Source organism: Thunnus albacares, chromosome 2, assembly GCF_914725855.1.
Source record: "Thunnus albacares chromosome 2, fThuAlb1.1, whole genome shotgun sequence".
NCBI lineage: Eukaryota > Metazoa > Chordata > Actinopteri > Scombriformes > Scombridae > Thunnus > Thunnus albacares.
The window spans coordinates 21,374,962-21,395,725 of NC_058107.1; the positions used below are offsets into that span (position 1 = coordinate 21,374,962).

General features: G+C 39.4%; 1 protein-coding gene across 3 annotated transcripts in view; it reads left to right on the forward strand.

The window, feature by feature from the left end:
• pcsk5b (proprotein convertase subtilisin/kexin type 5b) overlaps positions 1–18,166 on the forward strand; it is a 79,871-nt gene extending 61,705 nt beyond the window's left edge. For 2 of the 3 annotated variants that reach the window (XM_044372782.1, XM_044372798.1), the window contains 16 exons: positions 322–458; positions 2,311–2,511; positions 4,552–4,620; positions 9,987–10,047; positions 10,137–10,282; positions 10,650–10,853; positions 11,166–11,243; positions 11,460–11,646; positions 11,745–11,959; positions 12,947–13,189; positions 13,294–13,527; positions 13,697–13,877; positions 13,979–14,196; positions 15,204–15,304; positions 15,504–15,708; positions 16,158–18,166. In XM_044372782.1, coding sequence (XP_044228717.1) covers positions 322–458; positions 2,311–2,511; positions 4,552–4,620; positions 9,987–10,047; positions 10,137–10,282; positions 10,650–10,853; positions 11,166–11,243; positions 11,460–11,646; positions 11,745–11,959; positions 12,947–13,189; positions 13,294–13,527; positions 13,697–13,877; positions 13,979–14,196; positions 15,204–15,304; positions 15,504–15,708; positions 16,158–16,582 — 2,905 coding nt within the window. In that variant the 3' untranslated portion in view covers positions 16,583–18,166. The remainder of the gene's footprint in view (positions 1–321; positions 459–2,310; positions 2,512–4,551; positions 4,621–9,986; positions 10,048–10,136; positions 10,283–10,649; positions 10,854–11,165; positions 11,244–11,459; positions 11,647–11,744; positions 11,960–12,946; positions 13,190–13,293; positions 13,528–13,696; positions 13,878–13,978; positions 14,197–15,203; positions 15,305–15,503; positions 15,709–16,157) is intronic. The other variant, XM_044372791.1, reaches the window with a different exon arrangement.
• Positions 18,167–20,764: the final 2,598 nt, after the last annotated feature.

The following is a 20,764-nucleotide window of genomic DNA, read 5'->3' on the forward strand; positions in this document are numbered from 1 at the left end:
ACAACAAACACTGTGTTTCTCACTAGTAGTGGGATGTTAAACGTGTTGGCAGTTCAAACAACCTTGAGTACAAATGTAGAAATTAGCTTATTGCAAGAAGTCTTGTTACTGTAATTAAACAGCTTTTTCTAGCTTGTACAGTTTTGAGTCTTTTCTAAAATGGGTTAAGTCTGTTTTAACAAAAGGAGATTTTTGAGTTGACAAGTACCGTTTTCAGCGAAGCGATAACTAAAGCCTATTATGTGTATGTGTATTATGTATATTATATACAGTGGCTGAAGCAGATTTTGCACGATTCATTGTGAACATCCTCACCTGCAGGTTCTTTGACGATGGCCGCTGCGACATCCGCTGCCGGGCAGGGCGTTACGCGATGGGGAGACAATGTCACCTCTGTCACCACACCTGCCACGAGTGCACAGACGAGGGGCCTGACAACTGCACCAGCTGTGACACAGGTACTCTAACTTGGGTTAGGATTTGTAAAAACACTTTTTAAAAATATTTTAATAATTAAATGCACATCCAGATAAAAAAAAAAAAATCTCAACATTTGTATATCGACACTGCGTTGCTTTAAGTGACAGGAAAAAGCAAGTTGATGTAGATAAAGCCATCAATACAATCTTATATTTGAACAATTCTCCTTCTGTCTTTCCTATCTCATAAAACCTGCACCTTCTTTATCCTCCTTGAAGTGACACATGGTAGCTTTGTGCAGCGGTTCACTTGAAAACCCATTTATCTAACTGTGACTGGAATCTGAGTGAAAATCGTGCTTTTTCGTAAGATCGTATGGATCAAGCCAAGGCTCATTTGTGCCAGGCTCCACCAATCAATCCTCTAAAAGTAAATGAATCTAATTAAAGCAGTAATTCAGTCCAGGCCTGCAGATAGATGTAGATAGATGCCTGCAGATAGATGTGTTAAAAGGGGAAATCACTCATTTGTATCCTTATGCAGAGGTCACAGCACATCTCCCAGGTTTTAGCTCAGTTAAAGGACAAACTGTGTCTGGAGTTAGATGGCTCTTGTGTTTGTGTGGTCTTTATTTTTTGGGGTATAATTTTGAACAAATACAAACAAGAAGACAATAAATTCCTTTTGTGACATTTTGACCCTCTAGTTAATTTTTATGACCACAAGATCCCGTGCAGCCAATGCGAAGTCCATAAAAAAAAAAACCCTTTTCCATCAGTGTGAAAACAACAATCGTTATGATAAAACCCGGACATCATTAGAGGCTTGCAGCTGTAGAAATATCAACTTGAAGGTGGTAGTAATAACTGTGTTTATCACAGTGTCACAGACGGTATTATGGCTGTCAGAATGAATGTATTTACACAAGGGAGATTCTGTTACGCACACACCCAGCTACACACACACATACACACACTCACACGCACTTAAAGACACCAGGCAGCCAAGGAGAAGATTAACACCAGATTTCCCCTTCACACATACACTCTCTCTCTCTCTCTCTCTCTCACCCTCACGTGTGCACACACACACTCTCTCAATTAGCCGGCAAGTTTGTCAGACTGTGTTTGCAAATGTGGTTCCATTTAATTGCAGGTCTGTCTGAGGCTCAGTGAGACATAACAATAATAACATGAAGAGACCCTCCATCTGTCATTTCTCTCTCAAAACAACCTCTCTTATCTCAGTCCGTCACACACAGACACACACACACACACACACACATACACACACATACTGATCCATACTGAGCAGATAGTTCTTGATATTGACCTTTGATATAATGTGCAGTTATACACCCCTGCTGTGTCTAGAGGGGGAAAATGAAAGAGCAGCAGAAATGAGCTTAATAGGCAACAAGGGATCAGATGAAGAAAAGTAAAGGGAGGTGTAATCAAAAATATCAGTGTCCATTTCAAAAATAGTGACATACACACACACAAGCTGAGACGTGCATGAAATCAGGCAAACTACACACAAACTAGTACAGAAGTGAAGTTTTAATTTCTACCCTTTGATTATTGCATTTTTTCACTCAGTCAGTGTACAAGTGTTGTACAGTTTACATGTAAGAGTGCCAAATGTCTGTATAGTGCCTTCTAAACACTGCTCAGATGTGGTGAAAGATACTGTAGAACAACTTGCAGTGAAAATTTCCTGCTGTAAATGTGTTACTATTCAACAACATTCATATATAATGACATAGAGACAAACCAGCCTATGTTTCAATGAGTATATCTGCATACTGTACCTGTTTTTTGCATCAGCACTCGCTGCCAAAGTTCTTGTCCCTCCTTTACAGATTTCCTTCTCTTCTCCTGCTGCATCTAGATAAATTTCACGAGGCCAGGTACCTGTTTAAGGGTCAGTGTCGGGAAGTCTGTCCAGAGGGGTTCTTCCACTCTGCTTGGAAGCGGTGTGAACCCTGTGTTGCTGACTGCATCATCTGCACAGAAAAAGATCACTGCCTCCGCTGCAGCCCAGGACACAAGTTCAAAAACGGCAAGTGCGTTCCGCTGGAGTGCAGTACAGGTGAGAGACTTTAATACACGTTCATTTGCAGACGTCACTATGTATTAACTCTGTTGGATAGACTCCTGGTGGATGACTTCTACAAAGGTCACCACTTTGAGTAAGGTTGCATAAAAGCATAAATAAGAAAAGAGTTTGCATTATTATTGCCAAATACATGAAAAGTCGGGAAAGACGTTATAATAGCTGCCGCCACCCACTGTCGCTCCGCACCGCTGTCACAGAGCAGGCCTGAATTCGGCAAACGTCACCACACACACACACACATGTAGCACACTGACCTCATTTTACAGCAAGTATTAAAATTCAAATGCCTTCAGACAGTTTGTTGTGATTTGCAATTTGCTTTTGATTTTGACACAAATCAAACAGAACCCCACACTTCCTGCACAAGCATGAAGATGTGAGAGGACTATAGGATTTGGAAATGTATCTGCCATTTGCAAGTGACAATTATTTGCGAAACAGGTCGTTGCCACCATTCGAGATCTGTGTGTACAAAGTGCTCGCAAATTACTTTCATGAAACAGGTGCCTGCATACCATCAAAAGGAGAAAACTACATAAGGCCGCAAAACTCTGTTCGACAGTGTGAGAATATCATATCAGAAATATCAAAACACTGTGTTTGTATACTGGTATAGACATGATGTTTATTGCTTTAGCAGCTTATTGCTGTATGAAAGAGAGAAACAACTGAAAATGCCCGAGCAGACAAATAAAGCCAACCCAGCTTTTTTCATCTATCTTGGCTTGTCTGGTGCTGATGTGTTCTTGCCTCTACTTTCTGTTCTTAATCTGTTCAACTAAAGAACATTTGCTAAATAAAAAACTTTTTTTTTTTTTTTTTTTTTTAGAGAGATTGTGAAAGATGAACACATTGCACTTGATCTCATTGTATGAGATCAAATGTGGATGCTAGCCAAAGGAGGATTGAGAAAGAACTGAAATGTTTTGAATGAGATATTCGAGATAAGGGGAGGTGAAGGTGGGGAGTTATAACTTCACTGCATTAAATGTGAGACAGAGGTGAAGAGTAATGATGAGAGTTAGTATGTGAGCATATAAAATGTTCGAGTGGGAGGATGAGGTTCTTATCATATGTGGCAGGCAGGTCTCAACAGGCCCGACAGACAGCTTGAACTCTGGAGCAGGCGAAATTTTATCTGGTGTGGATGGTGGTGGGATTTATGTCTGTCCATTTAGCCACTGGCTCATCTTCTTCTTCTTCTCTTCTCTATTTTTCTCTTCTCTTCTCTTCTCTTCTCTTCTCTTCTCTTTGTCCTCTCTTTGTCTTCTCTTTGTCCTCTCTTTGTCTTCTCTTATCTTTTCTCTTCTTTTTTCTCTTTTCTCTTCTTCTCTTCTTATCTTTTCTCTTCTCTTCTTATCTTTTCTCTTCTTCTCTTCTCTTTTCTCTTCTCTTATCTTTTCTCTTCTTCTCTTCTTATCTTTTCTCTTCTTTTCTTCTCTTTTCTCTTCTTCTCTTCTTATCTTTTCTCTTCTTTTCTTCTCTTCTCATCTCTTCTCTTCCTCTTATCTTTTCTCTTCTTCTCTTCTCTTCTCTTCTTTTCTCCTCTCTTCTCCTCTCTTCTCCTCTCTTCTCTTCTCTTCTCTTCGTCTTTTCTTCTGTAACATAAATAAAAAAGTGGCATCAAAATTTTGGTGGAGAGGTGAAAAGATGACAAAGCAATTACGTCTAAAATAACACAAGCACCATTTAAACGGCACTTTCCTGAATTTATGACAAAAAATTACAATCTGTCTTTAATCAATGTAATCGGATTTTCATGTCAGAAATATAATGGGTTTAACTTTAAAATGACCTGTTTGTTGAAACAAAAAAAATGCGCAAGTGTGTCATCCAGTATTAAACAATTAACATGGAGTCAAGTATTTTAAAAGAAATGAGCACGTAGCATTTTGAAATGAATCTGAATAACATCGCTCTCTGAGTCTTTTTTCCATCTTCTCTGCATTTAATCATCATTTTCTTGTGTCTTTTGTATTTTTAATCCACTGTTTTATCTGCTGCCTTCATCAGGTAAGGTTGCCAATGCAAAGAATGAGGACTGTCTCCCCTGTGATGAGGGCTGCGAGCAATGTCAACACAGTAAGTAGACAGTGTCTCTCTCTCGCTCCTCACTTTCTCTCTTCCCTCTTGCCTCTTTCCCTTTCTTCATCTATCAAACTGTAGAAATCAAACCAAGCGCTCTGTTGCTGCAGCAACAGATATATCACTGTAGCTAAATGTCTTGCGTTCAAAGTGAAATTTGGACTGCTCATCTTTTTACTACAGCTGAAGACTTTTATCATTATAGTTCTCAGGCGTAAGATACAGCAAACCGTTGAGAAAGCTTGTGACAAAAACATAACACTGTATAGAAAAATATTTACTGCGCTAAATGTATTTTTCAGTGTAGACATGAGGTGTGGTGCCTGCATGTACTAATGATGCTGCAATTGACAGCTGTTGCCCCTCACTCTTCAAAGAAAGCTGTCTGCTACTGCAGATACGTCATTGTAAATTAACTTAAATGAGCCCCGATAACTGAGCTGCATGACTACAATATATGTTGTTCTACAATTAATGACCTCCTGTTTATTCCAATATGCCTCATTCATTTGGGAAATCATTTAGACAAACATAGACCATCTCGTAGAACTTAAATGCAAATTTCCCTAATTATCATACACCTTACCCCATTAGAAGATGTCACATTAGCATTCGGACTCACATAAGTGCAGATTGTTTTTTCACTTTTTGCTGATGTTGATTATCTTTTCCTCAAGGAAACACTGCCTACAATCTAGTGTATGTTCAAAGCACATTATCTATCCCAGAAAATGGTTAAAAATGATTTTCCACTCCTGAATGACTCCAGTAACATTTGTCCACTTTTGATTCCTTCCACACTAAATATCAAAAATCAACATATCTTTCTATATAGCCAAACAGAACCGTCTTTTACTGAATGATGTTTTTTGAATATTTGTTCTCTTTTTTCTCAACACAGTTACAGTAAATGTTACAGTAAATATTACCTCGAGCTCATTCCTTGTGCCACATGAAGATAAAGCATTTCCTTCTCCCAGAGATGATTAGCAACATACCATAGAAAGTGGTTATTGTGCTGAACTAGTCTGAGGTGGAGACAAGCTGTTATTATGTCATTATACACTCTGGGTGGAATATCTTTCTTCACTCTAGTACCCCCCCTCCCCCCCACCACAGCCTCCCAGACACCCACTCACTCTCAGTAATCACAATTCTGCAAGCTATACAAGTCAGTCAGCAGATTAGAGATTTGAGATGATTGGCCTGGTGGTGACGTGGTGCTACGGGCTAAAGTGAGGATGAAACAGAACATGCAGTGTCTGAGATTGGCATTTGATATGTGTGTGCATGCTTACACCATGTGTCATCCTGCGTTTCTAACAGTATGAAAACCCCTTTTGGACATTTAATGTTTGGAAATCTTGGGACTTTTTCGTGGGGCTACATCGGGGGTTCAGACATGGGTGTAGGTTGTAAATCAGGATTAGGATTAGATATAGATCAGGATTAAGACATGCACTATTTGTCTTTGTCTTCTCAAGCTCATGTCTGTGAAAACGCTGAATTAGCTGGTTACAGGTCGCAAAAAGGCAACAAAAGACCCCAAAAATGTGTACACGTGTTCTGAAGCAATACATTTTGCTCTTAGGTTTTGAGTTTTATCTTCATTTTGAGTTATAAGAATAGGCTTATGAGTTTGTGTGCTAGTGTGTAATGTGCTTTTGTGTGAGATCAATGAGCCGGCCTGCCTGACTGTCTGTGATAAGATACAGCAGCCCCTACTCACTCCTATCTCCCCCATCATATGACTTCAATACTTCTTTTTAAGTCATCAGCACTTTTATACCCATCAATCCTTTATGCATCCTGTACTGCTTGATCATAGGATAAGGGTTCAGAAATATTTTATAATTTGACTAGTGTCATGTTTAAAGATCCCCTCCAGACATGTTTTAAGATGTATATAATACACTCTACTTTGAATAAGTAAGTAATAATAAAATAATAACAGCAAGTTTGATTATCTTGTTAAAATCCTTAAAATGACATCTCCCTCATTAAAAGTCTATGAATCTATCGACAGAATCTATGAATATGCAAACATATTTCATCTCAGAAGTTTAATTGCTGGATACAAGATGTCTCCTACTTCACTGTTAAGTCCATTCTCAGTGTTTGTGCACTAGAAGCTTCAAGTTTCCACATCACACTTGTGTAAATTGAATACCGGTCCAGGATTTGCTCCAAACTAGTTGTGATGTCACAAATCCTGCTTATTAGGTGCATGACTTAAACCAAGATTTAAGATGAGAGAAACTTTCCACTTTCAGCGTATAAATGTGAAAACAGCCTTCTAGTGTCAAACTTCATCATTCTGCACAGTGAAGCTCAAACATCCAACTGAAGGAACAAGAAGACATTTTTGAGTGGAGGAGGACTTTAAAACTGTCTTGGTTTTGTGTCATTCCAGGCATGGCACAGACGTACATGTCTCGTGTAGCTCAGTGGTTAAATCTCTCTCAGGCTGAATGGTTTAATCACCAGATGTAGTCTTTTACCTGTGATTAAAAAACCCGTCATCAGCTTGGTCCTCTTTGGCGTGTTGCTCCTTGTCTTCCTCTGTTACTGAGCACCGCTGCTGACACATTTCTAATCAGTCTGTGTGCTTCAAAGTTCTTCTCTCAATATCACCAATCCACCTCTCAGGGCCTCCCTTCTTTCCTTCTATCATCGATTTTGTGTTTCATTTGCTAAACTCATGAACATCAGCTATTTTCGACCATCATGCCTCATGATGACTCTACGCCATGATTTCTCTACTTTGTCTCAATATCATCTCGTATTGATCTTGACTAGTCAGATTACACTTCAAGAAAGCAGTAACATACAGTTCCTCTCCTGTGGAGCCAGACTCTGGCTGCTCCGAGGCAGTTGGCAAGCCGAAGCTCACCTCGCCTCCAGTGTTCAGCTTTTTTCGATTGCTCGATAAAAGCTGTCTTTCTCATAGATGTTTAACTTCATTACATTAACGCACATCTATTCTCTTTTTCTCTATCAGCAATCCACTTCACAAAGACTTCTTGATAAGCATATTCTGTCACTTTCTCACCCCGAAGTGCTGAAATGAAGTTTATCCATCTCCACTCTTGACTATATATCACTTTTTTTTTTTTTTTTTACTGAGACTGCTAATTACTTCAGTGTCATGCACATGTATATCATATTGTATGTGTTTAAGTGTTAAGTGTCAAGTTTATGTAGTGTGTGAGTGCATGTAGACTGTAAATGTGTGTGTGCTCGCACATTCCACAAGTGCATACTTCAGGATGTGTATGCCAGTTTAAATTCTGTTGAAATCCCCCCTCCCCTGGCTTGCACAGTTAATATTTATGCGGCCGCTATTTTCTCTCTTCACATAGACACAGCCTGGAGGCATGATTTCCGGCTCCTCACTCCTTCTCTCTCTTATTCTATACCTCTGTCCCTCCCACCTTTCCTTTCTCCCAGTCTCTCCCTGTATGAGTAATTGCTTTCACAGGTAGTGGCTTGTCGACCGCATTGAAGTGCAAACCAGTGCGGCGTTAAGCTGTGGGTGCTGGAAGGAGACAGAGAGGCAGAGGAATGGGGTGTGGGGGTCGACGGAGTCTTTTCTGGAGAGGATGAATGTCCCAAGGGGAAGTCTGCAGAAGGGGCTTTCTTAAGTAGTTATTTCCATCTCTTTCTCCCCCCGTCTCTCTCTCTCTCTGTCTCTCCTTAACCCTTTCTCTCTTTCTGCTTCCTGTCTCTGACTGCTCCTTTCTCTGTCTTCCTCCTACCCTTCCACCCTGTGTCCTGTTTTGTTTGGTCATCGATGGACTACAGGATGACAGTGTGGCTCTTCTTTGGTTTCCAGTTGTATGATTTTGATTGACAGCAGGAATTAATTAGTTTGGAAGAAAAATAAACTTCCTCTTTGTGTGTGTGTGTGTGTGTGTGTGTACAACCACAGACTCACTCTCTCTCTCTCTCTCTCTCTCTCTCTCTCACACACACATACACACACACACACCTAAATTATGTATTAATATCCTCTGCATATGTTCCACAGACTCAGACAGAGACAAAAGAAACCCACATATACAGCAAATATCCGGATGTTTTACAAACCTGTCACTCACATTATGCATGTTTTTGTGTCAGCAGAAAAGTTCAGCTGTAGTAAAGGGCGAACGGACGGCACAGAACACAGCAGCAGCATCTGAAACTAACAGACATTATAGAAGTGAACTGAAATGGCCGTAGAGACTCTTTGATTTTTACATTTGTTTGTCTGGGTTAGATTGGATTGCTCGGTTTGCATTGATCACTCTCAACTGATGATTGATCCTAAAGTGCCACTCAATTCCTGTGAACTTTAACACTTTTATTGTGTGATGCCAGAGTGCCTCCTGCTGGTGACAAAGGGGACTGACACTGTGTCCCAATTCCGTACTGCAGGTTTTGAGTATGAAGTGTGTTCGCATTGGGATCTAAGGAAAGAGGGTGTAGCATGCTGTACAGATTGTGAAACCCCTTGAGGAGAATTTGTAATTTGTGATATTGGGTTATACAAATAAAACGGACTTGACTTCAAACTGGAAAAGAGACAAAGTATACTCAAAACAGCATCTGTTTATACTAAAAAAACCTTTTTTGAGTGTGCTCCCCAAAGCAAAACACAAAGGAAATGGAGGAGCCACTTGCAGCTGCAAAAAAGCTTTGTAAACACCCCAGAAAACATAGAAACAAGAAACAACTATTAAATACTTGGAAAAACATTTTATGTTAATTTATTAAGTTTAATTTGCAGTGATATTCCACAGTCGCAGTTGGAATTAAATGCATTGATGTATATATATTATAATATGTCTTGTTAGTATGGAACAGTTAAGTGCAGTATGTTGATTTTTTGTGTATGAACTGCAAAAACATTACACTAAGACAATAAGTATGTACAGTAGTATATATTATACACAACAAGAATATAGTGTGGAATTGGGGATTTATGTGTGTCACAGTGCTGTGCATATGAGACAGGATATAATACGACATTTTTCACATTTTTCTTCATTTTAATGTACAAGTGAACATTTAAAAAAACAGCCAACCACCATACTGACCACCAATGAAGTCCACAGTAAAATTATATTTATATAATTATTATAATATTTACTTTTATTAGTATTGACAGATAGGAAAAATGCTTAAAATCTGGCTTCACCTCTACACATGTGAGAGCAAATAAGTGAAAAGATTACGTCATGTTAAATGTGATTTGAGCAAAGGCTGCAACAACTGATCCAGTTGAGGCTCTTTTATCGCGCTTTGAGCTTGCAAACAAATCCATTTCTCAGCTGAACCTGTTGTTAATTATTGATTTTGATTCCTGCCCTTCATCACAGAGGATTCAGCACATCATGATCAGGGAACTGTCTGCCTCAAATGTGAAGATGGTTACTATAAGTAAGTCTCTTTGGCTAAGAATTTCATTGAGTTACACCCCTTTATTCTTATGCTGTCATTTTGATACCATCTGTCTCTCTGTCTGTCAGGTTGGGCACAGACTGTCATCAGTCCTGCCCAGATCGGACCTACAGCATGAATGGCAGCATGGTGTGTGAACCGTGTGAAGACAAACGATGTGTGAACTGTGACCAGTCCCAGTGCTACTGGTGCGAAGAGCGATTCTACGTCTCTGGTACCATTTGGAACTCTTTACAGAATAATTATGAGCTGAGTCATAGAGTGAATGTCAGCTCCTCGGGTGAGAACAAACGTCTCATTATCTTTTAACAATGTAGACAGGGTGGGACACTGCGCCCCGAGGAGCTGACACTTCACCTGGAATGTTAGTTTCAGTCTTGCTGTACTGTTTTCAGATTTGTTCACTATTCCACTTGGAGAGATGTGTGAAGAAACTGTGATCTGCATACTGATTTTGATATTTATATAGACTCGGCTGCTAAAGAGAAAATCTTTAAACGTCCTTTAAAGAACAGAATCACAGTAAATTAATTGATTTTGTATGATCACAAGCATCCACAAAAGTCTGTTTGTGTGTCCAGATGGATCCTGTGTGGATCACTGTAAGGAAGGTTTCTTTGTGGATAAGGAGAGCCAGGACTGTGAGCCATGTCACCGTGCCTGTCGTACCTGCGGAGGGCCACAATATGACGACTGTGACTCCTGCGAGGAAGGATTCACACTGAAGGACGGGGAGTGTTTGGAGGACAAACAGCTTGCCTGTCCCGAGAAACAATTCAGAAACAGTACGGCGAATGTTCAGTACTCAAGTGGCTCAATGTGATCAACATTACCCATCTGTAAACTTTGGTTTTGGGTGGATATAAGTCATGTAATTTTTTTATATGCTTCTCTTTAAACAACAACTGAGCCACATCTGTAGAACTGCTGTTAAGTGCTGCCATTGAAGCATGTTGCATTGAAATCTATTTTTCTATTAATATTTAGAAACCCACCCTTAAGAGTCTATATTTTTCATCTCAGTCATTATGACATTTTCATTCATCTCCTGTTTTGTGTCATTTATGTGTTACCATTTTTTCCTTATTTTTGCTCAGATCTGGGGAAATGTGAGGCATGCCACTTCACTTGTAAGACTTGCTCTGGTACGAAGGAGTGCAGCAGTTGTTACCCAGGTAGATACTCTGTCTATGACTGCTTATGAAACAAGGACTCGGTGGACTTGTCTTAGATGTTTTGGAAAACCTGCACATGTATTTTCATCAGGATCAATGGAACAGTATGATAGAAAGCCACATTAGATCTCCCACAAATGTTTGTACCACTGACAACCTTTGTGTCCTTTATTCTTTTTCTTGTAACAGTGGTATGATTTGTCTTTCTGCTTTCAGGTCGTTTTCTGACCCCACAATACTCCTGCTTATCTCGTTGTTCACCTGGCACGTTTGCCAACAAAATGTCCGGCAGGTGTGAAGACTGCTCAGAAGGTTGTGTCATGTGCCAGGACGCCCAGCAGTGCCAGCGCTGTCGCGATTGGCTTTACCTGCACGATGGAGCATGTGTGGAGGAGTGTCCGAGGTTCTTACCCTGGTTTTTCATTTCTTTACATGCATGTGTTTGCACACCATCATAATACTGTCAATGATTTTCTCCTCTCTTTTCGCCGCCTTCCACAGAGGGATTCCTCAAGGTAGCGTATGCCAGCCGTGTGCCTCGGAGTGTGCATCCTGCCAGAAAACTACCTCCCACTGTTTGAGCTGTGAGAAACATTACTTGCTGCTGGACTACTCCTGCAGGGAACGCTGTCCAGAGAGTTACTACGCCACCGAGAGGGAATGCCTTCGCTGCCCTGATAACTGTAGAGAGTGCAATAAAGATGGTCTGTGTAAGAGTAAGTACGCTGGTTGGAGCAGTAGAGGACAGAGAAACGTTTTAAGTGTTTGTTGAGCTGAAGAGAGGATGAAGAGGATAAATGCAGACGGGGGAAAGACAGGAAATGCCAATAGCTCCTGCTTTGCTCACCGGACTGCAAATATTTCAGCGATGAAGACTGAATGTAACAATTGGAAGGAGAAAGGAAGTGAGGACCAATGATAAATCAGATGACAAGAAGGATGGAGGATTAGAGCAGGCATTTGGGAGGAGTAGAGAAGACAAAACAACATTAAGGGGTCTGAGTAGTTTTTCCACTTTTTTGGGTAATGTAGAGAGATATACTTTACATCTTTATGACCTAAATTAATTAGTAAATCCTACATCCATATTAAATTGTATAGTAGGAAATATGTTATCATGGAGTAGGATCTAAATGTCACAAATTAATGCTTTTTCTGAATGTAAAACTGATTCTTTTGATTAGTGGTGGTAGTCTTGAATGATCATCATTTACTGCAGGTTAAAGATTTTTTCATTCCTGACAACATTGTGTTGTAGTGAAAAGTGAATAATAAGACTAAAGGAGAAGAAAATCAAATGTACACCTCAAAGATTTAAGAGTTACGTTTTCATGTATAAATCCATCCAAGGATTCAGTTATGTGATTGGGCATCATGGAAGAAAATTTGGTCACAGCTGCAAGAAAATTCAGAGCACAAAGCAATCACTACTTTTGATACATAGACATGTATATATTTATAAATCTTGAGAATGAGGATTATCATGTAATTGTTTAAAAGATCTCAAGGTCTCACCTAAATCAGTTTGTGTGCAGGTTAAGAGTGAAAGTGACTTAATTTGAGTCCAGGGTTCCATGTAATTTTAATAGTTTTGACTCACTGGCCTAAATGTCACTTTTCAGAGCCCTGCTGTGCAAAAAGATATGAAAACACATTTTTTTCCTTTGTATAATTCTTTTACTTCCTCTTCTTCTCTATCTCAGAGTGTGCAGACTACTTCTTCCTCCATGACGATAAGTGTGTGGATGATTGCCCTACTGGCTACTTTGCCAGTGAGAAGCAACAGGAGTGCGAGCATTGCCATGCTGATTGCGCTTCGTGTGACGGACCGGACATTGATGACTGTCTTGAATGTCGCAACAAGAAAGCTGTCCGTCACAACGGAGAGTGTCTAGCTGAGTGTCTCAGCTACACTTACCATGATAAAACTACCAATGAATGCAGAAGTAGGGAAGATTGAATCTTATTTTGTTCATGAAATAAAAATATTGATTTCTACTTTCCCCAAAATTCTAGTCAGCTGAGTCTCATGACTTTAAATTTTTTCCAGATTGTGACAAGTCATGTCTGACCTGCTCAGGCCCTGAGCCCTCATCCTGCCTCAGCTGTGATAAGAGCAGGACTAAAGATGCCACTGGCCACTGTGTGTGGTTCAGTGCGTGCCCTCTGACCTCATACATGGACCAGGATGGCGAGTGCCAAAAGTGCCACAAACTCTGCCATCGCTGTTCTGGACCGGGCAAAGACCACTGCCTCAGCTGCAAAGAACAACACTTCTTACTGAGTGAGTTATCAAGAAAAATTTTGTTTTCAACCAGAGATGTGGTCAATTAACTTTCAGGTTACTCAGTTTGGTAAAATTAGAACAACATAATGATTAACAATCATTATAGAAGGCATTTTAGAAGAAACTTCTCCTTTAGAAATCTTGACTTTGTGTCTGTGTCCATCAGACAACACATGTGTGCAGGAGTGTCCTGTGGGTTACTACGCTGAGGACAAGGACGAACGTGTGTGTGAGCGCTGTCACTTCACCTGTAAGTCGTGTACCGGCCGTCACAGCGTGCAGTGTGACGTCTGTAAACTCGGATTCTTCAGGCAGGGAAGCAGCTGTGTCGAAACCTGTTTAGAGAGGTTAGAAGAACTTACAGACACACAAACATCACACCTACTCCTCTCTCCCTTTTCATTAAAAAACATGAAAAAGTTAACAAAACATCCTTTCTCCTTTTTAGTCACTATGGCAACTTCAGCAACATGGCTTGCGAGCACTGTGACCCCTCTTGTAGCAAGTGTTGGGGTCCTAGTAACAGAAATTGTCGGAGCTGTCGGGATGGGTACGTCTACCTGAGGCATTCGGGACAGTGCCTGCGGAGCTGCCCTTCAGGCTACTACCATGACAGCTGGTCCAAGACTTGTCACAGGTGTCACCCCACCTGCAAGACCTGCAACAGTTAAGGAAGCCTGACAGCTTATTACTGCCATGTTTTCTCTCTTTTTCAGGCTTTCTTTTTCACATTATTGAGCATGATTTTTTTTGTGTTACTATTTCTGTTTTTATATATTTTTTATATTTAATAAATTCCAAATTTTTAGGCATCAAAGTCAGAATTAGCTGGAATTTTCATGTTGGCTCTTGATACTGTGCATAGAAATGACTTGTGGCAGTTGATCAGGAGTTAATGAAGTACAAATTGCAATTGATTATTACTGGTAAATGAAATCAAAACAGCTGATTTTTCACAACTAAACATGGTAACTTGATATACATCAGTAAAGCCCCATAAGATGCAGAATCATTTTTTCCAAGCTGAGCTAGCTCATTAGGCAAGGAAATTCTATAATATATACTTTTGCAGATTTCATTACAGATAAACTGTGAGGTTTCTTCGTAAATCTTAACAAGAAGTCATTCCCAATATAATGATTTTTTTGTATTTGTAGTGATACACATATTGTGCACAGTGCAGGGAGGAAGAATAAAAAATACATATACATTTTTAGGACATTTTCTGCCCTTTTTTTTGGAGAGAACAGTTAAGAGCTGAGAGGAAATGAGGGAAAAGAAAGGGGGGATGATATAAGGTTCCCAGGCGAACTGTGCACATTGGAATTACATGGTTAATATCTTAAAGCCTTACTCCACCAGTACTCACCAGAATAGAAATATTTTAACATTACATCACATCTCTACATCCTGTATGTTCTCAAATAAGCATGCAGGTCGCACTATACTTTCTAGTCTTATTTACTGAGGTTTCCCCCAAGCAAAGACATGCTGCTGCTGTGCCTCTTAAGACGCTTTTCATTTGGAAACTCCAGTTTAGCCATGTGATGACATTTGACAGAAGTTACTATAACACAATATCTGTCTTTCTCTCTCTCCCCATGTATGTATGTATGTGTGTGTGTGTGTGTGTGTGTGTGTGTGTGTGTGTGTGTGTCTCTTTCTCCTTCCAGGAGAGGGCGCTCTGGCCTGCCAGTCTTGTCATGAAGGTTACACGTTTATGAGAGGCATCTGTGAATCCAAGTGTCTCCTAGGCTTCTATGCAGCTTCACAGGTCACAGAAAAAGCTTTTGTGTTACTTTACATGTATTTACAATGAGCATTTTTGTCAGTGTTCATCCAGCATCGTCACAATGAACAAATTGTTATAATTTGTCTATCATAGCATCTACATGACAAGATGCTCAACTTGCAGAATCAGCTGCTGTATGGAGCAATATTAGAATGTGTTAACAACTCTTCTGTCGTTTCAGGTGTCTCAGAGCGACAAACCAAACTGCAAGGCGTGTGACCCGTCCTGCCTGGACTGCCGAGGTCCCAGCATGTGGAACTGCACAGTGTGCCCCGCTCTCCAGATCCTGAATGATGACGGCCGCTGCTTGAGCTGTTGTGGAAAAGAATCGCGCCAGGATGATAAGCCGATAGCCAGGGAGTGCTGTGACTGCCAGGCCTCACTAGGTAAACCAGAATACATACTGGAGCACAGACTGCCAGCTCTAGCAAAACACACACAGATCAATGAGGCCTCTTGTGTCATCTTGTCAGTGAAAATTCCTCCTCTAGATTTGTGAATACACACTGTATTGATACTTGTGTGTGTGAGTCATCAGTCACAGTTTTTGAGGGGATCTGCCATTTGTAATGGTTGCCCTTTATAATTCATTTAACTGTATCTGCTGTGTAGACACGAGTTTCAACTTCCTAGCAAACTGGGGTTTCCAGGATTTCGGAATGATGCTAAATATGATTCCAAGCTTTCTTGGCCTCTAACTATTACAGATAAGACTGCATTTCTTGGAACTAGAGTCTGATAACACACACTCATGCCATGCAGGGATCATCAGAAACCCTGTATGGAGTTTACGTCTAATGTACAGTAACTTTCTAATGCTCCTTCTCTTTCACAGAGGAGTGTGTCTTGGATGTCAACTTTGTGTTGCGAGGAGCTGAAGAGTTGGAGGTTCAAGGCAGCTCTGCCAGACGCTTCATCACTTTCTGCATTCTACTCATTCTCTCCATGGGTGGAGGAGTCTTCCTCTTCCTCCAATCTCGACCGTATAAATCACTCACCATCCCTGGCATGCCCAAAACCAAAGCTGGAGGCTATGAGAAACTGGACAGCAACGGAGGAGTCGGCTCACAACCCGACACCTCCCCGTTTGGGGAGTACAGCGACCGAATCATTGAATGTGAGGATGATGAAGGAGAAGAAGATGATGATATTGTGTACATGTCAGAAGATGGGACAGTGTATCGGAAGTTCAAGTATGGACTCTTGGATGATGATGAGATTGAGCTAGAGTATGATGATGAGAGCTTCTTATACAAATGAAACAAGATGAAGAACAACATACTTTAGCTGCACTGACATAGATTTTCCTTACATATCATTGCAATCTAAATATGTTAATGCATGATGTAATTATGTTTTGAAAAGTCAAATCAAGCACACACTTTTTCAGACTAAAACCATTTTTAATCAGGAACTAATTTGAGTCATACCAGCTAGTCAGCAGCTATTATGTTGATGTAAATGTTCATTTGTCAATCATCTTTATTTTTTGTAGGACAGGTATCACCATCAGGATAAATACTATTCTGTGGTTGTTGTTTTTTTTAACATGGCTGTAACTGAAAGAAAAATAATTATGGGCAAAACCAATGTTGTGCATTAAAGTCTGAAACTTGAACATCAACATATAATTAACTTTTTCCTGTAAAACTATCTTAACTCTTAGCATGTTTCAAGCCATATTATTGGCACTAATCAGATCTTCTATGTTTGCCTTAAAAACAACACAAGAGTGAAACTACTAGACACATCTAATCATATTTGTGATGGTTGTTTCCAATACATCCAGATTCTTTTTTGGAAGATTTGGATTTTTGAGTATACTTGTGTAAATCTAGCATAGGGATACCAATTTCTTGCTGGTGTCAGTGAAAAGTTGGGCTATGACTATGCAGCAAACCTACATAGGTGCACCTCAACCTACAGTAGGTTCAGTTTTCTTAGTAAGTCATTGTGAATGTCATCTGAAATTCTTGGCGATACAGCTGCTGGGTCAATCTGAAAATGAGTTGTCTTACTTCTGCTCCTGTTTACTTCACAACTCTGCTTTTGGTTTACTGTTCTGTTATGCAGCATATTCCTTTAATCATTTTTGTCTAATCCACATTTCTATAAGCATTTATTTTTGAGACACAACCCTCAGTGGAAGGTGTGAATGTGCTGAAAATCATATTCATTCTCATGTGTTGTTTACATTTTCTAGAGTAAATCATTTCATTTGGAACAAACTTTGTCTGTTTACAACATGAGACGATGAAGAGAAGACTTTGTCAATAAAACTTTTACATTTAATTATTCATTTTTAGCTTATATTATTGATTAACATATAATAATGCAATATACTTCCACTGTATCTGCATCATCTGCTTTTAAGCACTTAATTGCTCTGGTAACATTACAGTTCAGTGCTGCTGTGTTTTATTGTATCGTTTAAGTTTTAACTGTACTGTGTATCACACTGCATCTAAAAATTCAAAGCAAAATTTCTTCTGAAGTATAATCTGATCTGTGAACCTGCGTGTTAAAGTTTGGACTTTTTCAGGTTAGTTTACACAGAGTGTACTCAGTGTTTTCCTGTTTTTAGACCACAGTGAAATGCTTAGATACTTGTGTCCAGACCTCTACTTATGACACAGCAGAAAGTTGCAGAATAGTTCCTTAAAATATTTGCTACTTTAATGTTTTGATTTCAGAGTTGCACATCTGGCTTGTGTTGAGATAAGAACACTTCCTTTCCTACTCACTGGAAAGTGTGAAGTCCAATCAATTTGCATTTTTCTGTATACTTGCCTGAAGTGAAATGTACTGTGAATGTTTCCTAATAAAGTTGGATTTTGATCTGTGTTAGGAGTGTGCAGTTTAATGGGAATTTATATCATGAATTAATTTGAAGTTTTGAGTAGAGTTGCATGCAAAACAACACACAAGTGACTGTTAGCTGTTCCCTGTTTTACGGAAATTACACAACCAATTGCACATGTTTGAACAGTTACTGCACATGTAATCATGTTTCCACTATGTTTAATTATTTTGAATCTTACCATGTAACTTTTAATTGAGAGAACTTAAGCTTGATTATATACTAAAGTAATGTTAATGTAACAGAAAGATTCATGGAGTGTGAGCAGAGAATTTGCAAACTGTTAACTGTTTAGAAATAAAAGCCGTGGCGAAAATGATGCATCAGAGGGTAACAAGATTGCCACAGTCCCTTAAAATGGAACAAAACCAGATAAGGATGTTTACTGGAAGAAGCAGCTTTTGACAATGACCCTTGTGCGAGATTTAGAGAGTGTTCAGAATGCAGTTCCCTGCAGGTGTAGAAATATGTCAGAAGCGAAGCTGAGTGATTCGGCCTTCAGCTTCCAGTTCTCAGCAGATGGATGCTGATAAGTAATCCATCCAGTAACAAATGGTTGACTGTTGTACCAATAAATTGCTTTTAAGGATGAAGGAATGCTCTGTAGCCTTTGTGACAGGTGTAGTTATGTCTGTATATATGTGTTTGACTTTGCCTTTTCACTCTTTGTCTAACACAAACACTGAGCCTGCGTGCACACATGATGCTCTGAGCTTTATTAAAGTGTGACAATATTGTAAGAGATTTTTGTCTTGTTCCTCTTTGTCAGAGTGGAACTGCAAAAATTGCCACAACACCTGTGATTGAGCTTAGTGACATGTTCAAACACATGTTGGCATTTGCGTTATGTAAGAAAGTGTGTGTTGTAATTTATGAACTGGCTCAAAGTCAGTGACAAAAAAGGGAATCACATGTATAAAGTTTCTAGAAATAACATTATTGTCAATTTAAGATAAAGTAATATAATAATAATGTTAGTCAGCTAGATCAGTAATGAATGCAGTGTGTGGATGAGTGTAGTGTGTAATGAGTGCAAACAAATCACAAAACCCTGACCCAGCTGGCTGGTGGAGGCCTGGGTGGAAGAGAAGAGAAGGAGGTTACAAACAGGAAGCCTCTTAAATAAGCTGAAGACTAAACTACTCAGGTGTACTTTCCTGATGTCCCCTCCAACTCTGCCTATTGTGTTCCTGAGCCAGAAAGTCAAACCAATTACACAAGCAAATTATCCTAAAATCCTAAATAATTACCAAAGGACTGCTTTTAAGGTTACAAATTTCCAGTTTAATCTGCATAAGAACTGTTAAATCAAATTATTTAAGCCTCTTACATAAGTCTGATTTTCGTAATATAACCTTTACACTGAGTGCCTGGAGGAACAGGCTGTATCCAGTATCTTATCTAATAATAGACTCAACAAATAGACACAACATTGACTCTGGGACATCTGCTGTTGTATCTCCTCCCCTCTCTCTCTCACACACACATCCACATCCCCAAAGTGTTGGAATTTAATTTTAATTTGATATACAGAGTAAACATGGCCAGATGCATTATCAGGCCTGTCATGAAATGACAGGAAAATGTGGTTTATTCTCAAAAGCTATTTCCACTCTGCTGGATTTACAGACAAGATTACATTTACAGAAAACTTGACAGGAGTACAGTATTCATAGGAGTAGTTATAGTTACAGAAGTTTTAAGGAGAAAACAAGGTAAATAAAATAAGGTAGAAAATGTCAGTCTTGAAAGTATAATATCACTAAATTCTTAATTACATGTTTTAATGAAATTATTACAATATAGTCAATGTGAGTATTTGTTTCTGGTTTTCATGCTTTTCAACTAAATAGCTTCATTACACATTATCTTAATGCATAGAAACTAGAAATACTGCCTCACAGTATGCCTACACCAACTAGTCAAGTTGCAGTTTACATCCATGTCTGTCCAGATTCATTTAATATTTGTAGTGAAGACTTTGAAGGAATTTAATAAAAGGTATTAAGTGTATTTTCCTTGTATGTGTTCACATGCTTGGCTGATAAAGCTGATTCTGATAGAGCACAAAGTTGTAGCCACAACAGTAGACAAAGCTTCAGATATGGATGTTGCTGCAAAGAAACAAAATCTAAAACATGGACGTTTCACACACATCTTCAACTCGGCAGCACAGAAGATCTAAACAATCACCACAGTTTCAAGGTGAGCACCCAAGATTAGTGTCACCGATTCAGTGTCTGAGCAAATGTGAAATACAGTCACAATCTCCCCTCCTGTCCCTGAGTTATGGTGTTGAATAATGGCCAGAAAAGTGTTTTTGCAGAACATTATGATGTCACAATGAAGTTGAACTTTGACCTTTTTGGATATAAAATGTCCTCACTTCATAATTTTATCCTATTAGACATTTCTGTTAAACTTTGTCAAAATTAGCGTATGAATTCTTGAGTTATGGCCAAAAATGTTTGGTGAGGTCACAGTGACCTTTGACCTTTAACCACCAAATTCTAATCAGTTCATCCCTGAGTCCAAGCGGACGTTTGTGCCAAATTTGAAGAAATTCCCTCCAGGCATTCCTG